The sequence below is a fragment of the Pinus tabuliformis genome, chromosome 6, assembly GCF_031772625.1.
Source record: "Pinus tabuliformis cultivar Carrire ecotype Pingquan chromosome 6, CPIR1, whole genome shotgun sequence".
Classification (NCBI taxonomy): Eukaryota; Viridiplantae; Streptophyta; class Pinopsida; order Pinales; family Pinaceae; genus Pinus; species Pinus tabuliformis.
Genome location: NC_142292.1, coordinates 1,051,008,822 through 1,051,017,822, shown reverse-complemented (window position 1 = coordinate 1,051,017,822; position 9,001 = coordinate 1,051,008,822). Strand labels below are relative to the sequence as shown.

The window sequence follows — 9,001 nt, the reverse complement described above, 5'->3', positions numbered from 1 at the left end:
CAAGAGAATAACCGTAGATTTTAGATATCCATCAGAGTAAACCGTCTAAAAATTCAAGAGAATAACAATCTTAACTCATCTTCATACTCCTTTCTATATAAAATCTTTGTTATGGATCTTGAGATTATCTTTATCAAATAAATAGTGGATGTTGTACAACTTTAAACGGTTTTCATAATGAATGCGGATATCGTTTAAACTACCTATTCTACGAAAAAGTGCTATTCCATCTCCATGAATGGAATTTAGATAGATAGCATCGTCATCTTTATTATGATTATGATGAGCCTGTACCGGAACAGTTGCAGAGAAGGAGGACGTTGCTACTGCTTCGTGGGTATCCGAAATCCCGAGGTTTTGGTTTTGCTAAGGAATATTAACAATAATCTAGAGCTAAAGAAGGAGGGTTGAGGAATGCAGTCAGCCCTCGGGTAAAGTTGGAGGCGGAGAAAGGAAGCAACTACAAAGTATAAATCAAAGTCAAGGGCCGTGGATCATATTCCTCTGTATTCGAGCACCCAATATTTTGCTTTTTCAACGGGGTAACTTCCTGGTAAGAGGGTTCGGGCATAAAGTGGTCCAACAGAAGCAGTACGGCTTCATCACAGAAAGATCCGCCCCTTCCCCGCTCCAGCAAACGCCCTTCGGCAACCCGAATTCATGTCATCGGTCCCGGGATCGAATTCGGCAAAGACTGAAAACCTGCTACAAAACTGAAACCTTTGAAACCTCCTCGCTCAGCCGCGGGAACAAAGAAGCAGAGAGCTTGATTAGGTTTAGGGCTGGTTTAGGATTATATTTTTTTGAAAGAGTCGATGGCGGAGGAACCGGAAACGTCATCAACGGTTTCATCGGGTGGGAACTGGTGGAACGCAGTAAGTTCAGGATCGAGTTCCAGTTTAGTGTCAGAGTGGAGCAATATCAATATGCTTCAGCCAGCTCCCTGCGCAGCTTCGGCTGCATTAACAGATATTCAAAGTTTGAATTGGTCGTCTTCTTCGAATCATCATATCCGCAATTCTGGCAACGCAGAAGATGTGGATAATCTGTCCACCTCCATGACCAACAACACGTCTTCAAGTCTCACTAGCTTGGATTCAGGCCACCAGGCCGAGCTCGTAGATTCCGGGTCCCTCTTGGGCCAGTTTGCTCATGGTGTTTCAGACAATAACAATCTTTGGAACCAAATGCTTCTGTGAGTCGAGTCTTCATGATTTCATTGAATTATTTTTCACGCTTTCATGTATTTAGGCCTATTTTGATTTATGTTCTGTCATTTCTGGATTACTCACATTGAAGCTTTTGTGGTTAAGCCCTCAAGTTTTTGTGGTCTAGCCATCAAATTTGTCACTCTTTTGTGGTGAAGTTTCTAGCCATCAAGTTTGTTACTCTTTTGTGGTCTACGTTCCGAACCATAAAGTGTATCACTCTTTCGATTTTGATTTGTTATTTATGGGATTATTGGTTTTGCAGTGGAAGCAGTGAGTACTCTAGGGCGTTGAGGCAAGAGCTGGTTGAGCCTTCTGAACAACTGAAAAAAATTCAGCAGGAGGTTCCTTTGCAGGGATGGGAATTTCGCAACATGGCATCCTTCCAACCTGAAGACATTCACTTGAATCAACAGGCGCAGCAGCATGCACCTCTTCTTTACAATTTAGATGATCGTCTTCAAAGCGGCAACTCTCATGCATTGCCTGATATAGGCAGATGGTCCGTGGCTCAACCCAAACAGCCCGGCCATGCCTTACCCCGAAACATTAGTCTCAACGCAACCTACAGCAATACCCCGCAGTTCGATCTGAGCAGAATCAAGCAGGAATATCCCGTGCCTTACACCAGTCCGGACCTAGGGGTTTCACTACCTTCCAACACACCGCTTCTTCAAGGCTTTGGAATTCATGCAGACCCCAATTTCAAAAACGAGGGCTTTTGTCACATTCTGGAATCTCCCACCACCAAGGCATTTCTTAAACCGAGCATGAGCGCTGCCCGTGGCTGCCCGATTTCCGGGGATGATTATCCAGGCCGGTGGCTGCCAAATAGCAGCCTGTCTCAGATGCTACCCTCTTCACCCTCCAAGCAAAGTGTGCTGAATTTTGGTAGCATGAGCAAACAAGTCTTGGATTTCTCTGCCTGCAAATCTGATCATTTAAAAACTGTACAGCAGGTCTCGAAAACAGACTGTAATCTGCAATATTTTCCTGATGGGAAACAAATTCACAGCCCTCATGCCCAACATCGAACAATGGTGAGCCCAATATACCATTCATCATCTAGTAATTCCATGTCTCATTTCGAACTGTCATTATTTCTTATTAATGAACTTCTCGTTTCTCTCCAACGATCTGAAGCCCCATGGCGAGGAAGCTCGAGATTCAAGCAGTGACACAAAGAGGATCAACAACTGCACTGATCAGAGCACAGCAGATCAAGCAATATTTAAAAGGCCCCGTCTAGAGACTGGCTCAACGATTCCAACGTTCAAGGTAATTCATGTGCTCCTAATATTTTATACAAGAATGAATAATCTTAGAAGCTCATGAACTCGTGATAATTTCATGGGCAGGTGAGGAAGGAGAAACTTGGGGATCGAATTACAGCCTTACAACAGCTGGTTTCTCCTTTTGGCAAGGTATAACTAGAGTTAACAGTGATGATATTTCATTTTCCTGAAGAGAATTGTGTAGAGGAGTAAGTCCGTCGGACATTTCAGGTGGACACTTATCACAAAGCTAAAGGATGATGGATGAACTTTCTCCTCTACACAATTCTCTTCCTGAAAATATCATGGATGGACTTCTTTTCTACCTGAAAATATCATCAATATAAATAACTGTGAAAATCTCCAAAAGCTTATAGAGTTAACATCATAAGAGTTAAGATGGGCTGGCTTTAGTGTTTTCTGACTCACTAACTTGTAAACGTAATTTTCCTTTTACAGACTGACACTGCATCTGTTTTGCTGGAAGCCATTGGATATATTAAATTCCTACAGGAACAAGTGCAGGTGATGTCTCACAGAAAATGAAAACCAGAAATCTGAATCATATATTCACCTATTTCTAGAAAGAAATGCGTACTTATGATAGTTGCTTGCGATGTTTAATAAATGGATGCAGGCGCTGAGCACGCCATATTTGAAGAGTGTGGGCACATCAAATCCGGGTGTAAGAACCCAAGTACACATAAATTTTTTCTGTAATGCCGTAACTTTTATTACACATTCTGATATCTTGCTAATTTTGACATGCAGAGCCAAGATCACAAAGGTTGGGGATCGTCTGATAAGAAGGATTCGGATGAACCGAAGCAGGATCTGAGGAGTAGAGGGCTGTGCCTGGTTCCCGTGTCTTGCACCTTGCACGTTGCTAATGACAATGGTGCGGATTACTGGACACCTTCGCTGGGGGGAACCTACAGATAAAAAGACTAAACTGTTACAACCTAATCTAATACATCAGATTTACTGCAGCACCATGTAATCGTTACACCAAACAAGCCTGCAATCTTCTGTGTTCAACTAAAAGTCATCATATCAGAGTGATTCCTCCTGCTGATGGTAAGCTCTTTTTTTTCTCGAAGGGCTGTATCATACAAAATTATTAAAAGTTATTGCTGGACACACAGCTCGATGGTATTATCAGATTTCACCTCTTAAATTCTCTCAGAGGTTACAGACACTGTATCTGCACAATAAGCTGCAGCAGCATTAAGGCATATGATCATGAGTTGCCAGCTTTCCAAAGGGGAATCAGCAACTTCTTTCCCTTATAGATTATGTCAATGTTCATAGGTACTATTCTAAATCAATAAAACTGAACCTTCAGTCTCCTCCATTCTCATGTTTTTGGTAACTTATTGATGGATTAAGCAGGCAAATATTTGCTTTGCTTTTCATTGTTTTCTTTATTGATTTGAATTAAGCTTTAAGCATGCTCACTTCAATGTGACTACGTTTTGATAGGATTAGTCATGACATAAATAAAACTGAGAATGGTAATGTCAGAGAGTTTTGGGCAGCCTTAATAGGGTTAATATTAAAAAGTGTTGCGCGCACTGGTAAGTATTGGGTTCATGCAGAGATATCAAGGCCGAGGTATCAATTTCAATGTGCAGAACGTGAGATGGTATAGAGGACTCCGAGACTGGCAGCTTATGTAATATTTTTGATGATTCATTTGCAAAAAACTACCAAAGTGTTGTTAAATGAGGCATAGGGTTGAAAAGTTGAACACAGGTACTGCCATTCTGTCTCACGCCTTTTCATTTCAAGGCTATAATAATTGTACCCTAGCTACCTCCACGATCACAACTGAAAGTGTCTTTTGACAAGCCTTGAAGTCTCCACAAAATATGATCCCATCCCATTTTTTCACCACTTTACCTTATTTTCGAAATGGTTTGACATTTTTTTAGGTTAGGTTTCAGTGATGCTGGAAACCGATCCCAATATATTTTTTTATATTATTCTTCCAAATCCATTTTTTAAGTCAATGTTTCGAGCCAACAAATTGAATTACTTTCATCGGCAATAAACTTTCAAATGGGCCTGCGTTGGAACGCCGACTATTTGTTTTATGTTTTAATCAAATTATGGGGATACGCGAGATTTACAACTATAAAATGACAACATGATTGCATTAGCTCGAAATTATGAATTGTCTGCACATAACACAATATGATATGAAAAGCCATTTAGGCTTTCTAAATTATATAACAGTATATAGATATATTTCTGCCTCTACATTCGCACGATCTTGCTGTTAGTCCTGTTACCTCGCACCACACTTATGTTTAGTAACTAGAATTCGCCCATGATTGCACGGTCGATAAATTGAAAGGAATGGGCTCTGAACGAAAAATGCAGTTTGTTCTTGGGACTGTATATCTCATATTTCATGCTCACATCATGTTTCGAATATCAAGAAGTTGAGGATGGCTTTTTGCGATTGTTTTTCTTCAGAATTGTCCCTTCAGAAAAGCTTTCTCAACCAGTAAAGTTTGTAAAATAATAAATGCATACTGCATCGTTTATGGCAAGGGAGATAGGTTTTGACAAAAATAGTTGGGAGGAGAGTATTAATGTGGAAGAGTATATCTATAAGGTTCCAACAACTATTCTTGACGGAGGTGATTGCCATATTTTCCAGTCGAATTACTGTATTACCGGAAGTTAGTTTCAGAAAGGTGGTTTCTAATATTGCTGCTCCAGTCATTGTGCCATTTTTTGGTTCTATTATTGACATGGCAGGGATGTTTAAATTGTACCAGTTTATACTAACAAGTGAAGGTGAATTTTAACATTTTTACTGGTCCAAATGTATCATGAGGTTAGTTCACTAGTATTGACATGGCACAGGGATGCTTACTGATCACATTCTAGCCAAGTTGATAAGGTAAGGGCGTCCTTGCGATGTTTTGCTTCTGATTATAAATTTTAGGTATTTTTTGGTTGAAATTTAGGTATATTTATATAAATTATCAATATTTTCTTTTCAAAAACAATTAGGGATATTGTTTGATCATCTTTAGACTATTAGCGATATTATAAAAGTTATAAATTTTTTAACTTTTAAAATAAATTATTTCAAAAAATTAAATTAAATTACTCTATGTTAAAGATTTGTTTGAGTTACATTTATTTAGTTTAATTAAAAGTAGAATAAAATAGTAATTTTAATAATAAAATATAATATTTTTATTTAATAAAAAGATTTTATAGAATTTTTAAAATAAAATAAGGGAAATATGTAAAAAGTAGCTAGACCCTTCCTCTATAGCATGACTTTTAATTTTATTTTGAAACTTGATATGAGAAAACAAAACTATGTTACAATTTGTTCAATCAATTATAGGATTTGGAAATTTGATAGAAGAGTAAGAAAATGCAAAAAATTATATCGTAGAAACAAACACGACATACTACAATAAGCTACTTAGAGCTTGTTTTTAAATACTTCATGCTCCAAAAAACATGGAAAAAGAAACATAGCATATAGATCAAAAACATGAAGCACTAAATATAATCTATAAGGTGTCCCGCTTGCAAAAATATTACCAGTCTAAAATTGGCGGAACAAAGACATGTGTTCAACGAAAGTCTTCCTTTTGACCTTAACCTTTAGAAGCGTGCCTTTACATAAGTTGTGCGGCATGATAGGAAAGTTTCCAACTACTAACATTCACATTTCATGTCTCCATATTTCCATTTTGTATTGCAAGACTTTCTCATCTCTCGTTTTCCATTAACCACACCTCTCTCTCTCTTACCCTAAAAGCGTAAATCCTTATATGCAGTCCCACGGTGGGACATGAACATTTTTGTTAAATGAAATAGAAATCTCCATCTCATGGTTCTTGTTAGTCTGCAACTGTCAACAATTTTAAACGATGGATTATGAGTTCATCATGTGGAATGTGCAAGTGCAATTGTGAAAAAAAAATTGTGCAGAGATGTACATTTGCAGAACAATTACTATGATAAATGGATGTGTACACAAGAAGTGTGCAAAGGAAAGAATGCATGTGGTTTTGAGAATGTGAGAATGTGTGCAGAGGAGGAAGTTTTGTGTGGGACAAGGATGCATGGAAGTTAGGTATTTGCGAAGTTAAAGAGTGTAAGCGCTAAATATAATTTAGAAGGTGTCATGCTTGTGAAATTCTTACCAATTCTAAAACTAGTGGAACAAAGGCATGTGCACAACTAAAGTCTCCCTTTTGGTCTTACCCTTTAAAAGTGTTCCCTTACACAACTCGTGTGGTGTGACAAGAAAGTTTTCACCAACTAACACATACAAAATTTTCATTGCCTCCCATAGGAACACTATAAAAGTCTCGTGGTGTAATGTCAAAAATTTCATTTTGTATCATAAGACTTTCCCGTCTCACGCTTTCCATTAATCATGTCATGCTCTCTTATTGTTAAGGCATAGATCCTTACATATAGTCTCGTGGTGAGACATGAACCTTTCTATTAAATGACATAAATCCCTATCTCACGAGTCCTGTTAGTATGTTATCATTGGTAATTTTAAACGATGCATTACGATTTTGTCACAAAATGTCTAGCATAGCTTAAGTTTACCTTTTGACCTTAACCTTGAAAAGAATGCCTTGACATAAGGCTCATATTGTGAACAAACATAATTCTTGCCTTTATAATCACAATAAGTATTGTGCAAGCAGTTTATACCATTGAGGAGGAAACTGTGTAAGGACAAATGAAAAAAATAAATTCTGCATAGTAGTAGGTGTACAAATTTTTTTTGTGGGAAATGGATGTGTGCACAAGAAGTGTGCAAAAGTGAGAATATGTGAGGCCGTGTGGAAGTGTGGATGTGTGTGTAAGAAAAAATGTTGTGAGGAACAAGGATGTCGAGAGGTTACGGATGTCTAGAGTTAAGTGAACAATGTGCAAAAGTAAAGCTTATGTGCAGGTAGCAGGGTAAGTATCATTTGACTCCTCCAGCGATATTGCAGAAGTATGAAGTTATAATATTTTATGTTTTACTTCAATGCATGCAAGATAAACATAGAAGCAAAAATAGTAAATTCACTTTAAATTCACATAATTTATTTAATTAGAAGAATTTATTAAATTTTTTATACTCTACTCAAAAATATTTCCAATGCTATTTATATAAAAATTAAGTGTAAAGTCAATAATAATAGTTAATGTCTACAGGTATGTGTGATGAGTCTTCCTCCTTCAAAATCCTACTAACCCTAAAATTGGTAGAAGTAAAGGATCTGCAGAATATGCACGTGCAAAGGTATAAGGGCAAGTTTCACTACTTTGCACAAGGTGGTATCAAATTCCAAATATTCAATTTATAATTGTGTTGACAAAGAGACCCAACTATTTAGACTTGGGTGTAAATGTTAAATAATGAAGTTGTGATTAATAAATTAATAACAAGTAATGCAGATGCTACAATTTATACAAAGAGTCTATCTTTGCACAATCCTTCAACAATGATGCATAAAAAAACTTTAGAAGTAAATAGTAAAATCCAGGTTCATTCTGCATAAATTAACACAATTAGACACAACAATCAACAGAGCCACAGAAGCAAGAACCTAAACCAGATTTAAAAACAATAATATACATGGAACACACACTTGAACTCAAAACTCCTATCAAAATATTATATTCATATTTATCAACAACATAAAATTAGATATAATATACAGGTTGAGAGCAAGGCTTGTAAAACTCATGGTCAATTAATACTTCCACCCATTATCATATGATTTAGAGACATACAAGATTTCATACAAAAAATTATCTCAAAAGTCTTTGTAGCATTCATGAGAAGAGTCATATTATACAAAATAGACTAGAATATACTACATACAACATAGTAATCAAGGATGTTATATATTTTTGATGTCGACAATGATATTCTTTGTTGAAATAGTAAAGGTTCCAATTAATTAGAATCCACGCAATAGGTAAATAGTCTCTGAGATGTTTTCTTTCTATTTTTCAAAGGATATCTGTAGAAGTTTTGGGAGGAATTGTTGAAGAAGATCCCTTGGAAGGGTGAAGTCTAGCTTTCCATCTGCATCCTTGATTGTACACTGCAAATTGTGTTCATAAGAAAATAACATTTTACAACCACGGTTTATGCAATAAAGCATGTTATCCATTGGACACTCCATTGTTCTAATAAGTTGTTTACACTTGTTGCAGAATGGCTTGTATGGTGGGAAAAACATATCAACTAGCTTAAGGATTCCATAATCTAGAATAGTTTGTTTATTGATAGACATACATTTTTGTTAAATTTATTGTAGATAAAGAATGTAAGAAAAAGAAAAAAGAGCAAGGGAAGGATTAAATAATTGTAAAGAAAGGAATAGAAGAAAGCTTATAAAAAGTTAAGATGCAATAAAAAACATGCCTAGAGATTTGTTTTTCCAAAGTTTGTAAATAATATTTAAGGTTATAAAAAGTCAAGATCCAATTGAAAAGTTTCCTAGACATTATTTTTGCAAG

General features: G+C 36.6%; 1 protein-coding gene across 1 annotated transcript; it reads left to right on the top strand.

The window, feature by feature from the left end:
- The first annotated feature begins 295 nt into the window (after positions 1-295).
- On the top strand, positions 296-3,842 carry LOC149262578 (uncharacterized). Its single transcript, XM_089424916.1, has 7 exons — positions 296-1,195; positions 1,474-2,248; positions 2,352-2,486; positions 2,567-2,632; positions 2,942-3,007; positions 3,120-3,167; positions 3,254-3,842. The coding sequence occupies exons 1-7, from the start codon at positions 816-818 to the stop codon at positions 3,422-3,424; spliced, it is 1,641 nt and encodes a 546-aa protein (XP_089281042.1). The 5' UTR covers positions 296-815; the 3' UTR covers positions 3,425-3,842.
- The last annotated feature ends 5,159 nt before the right edge of the window (positions 3,843-9,001 follow it).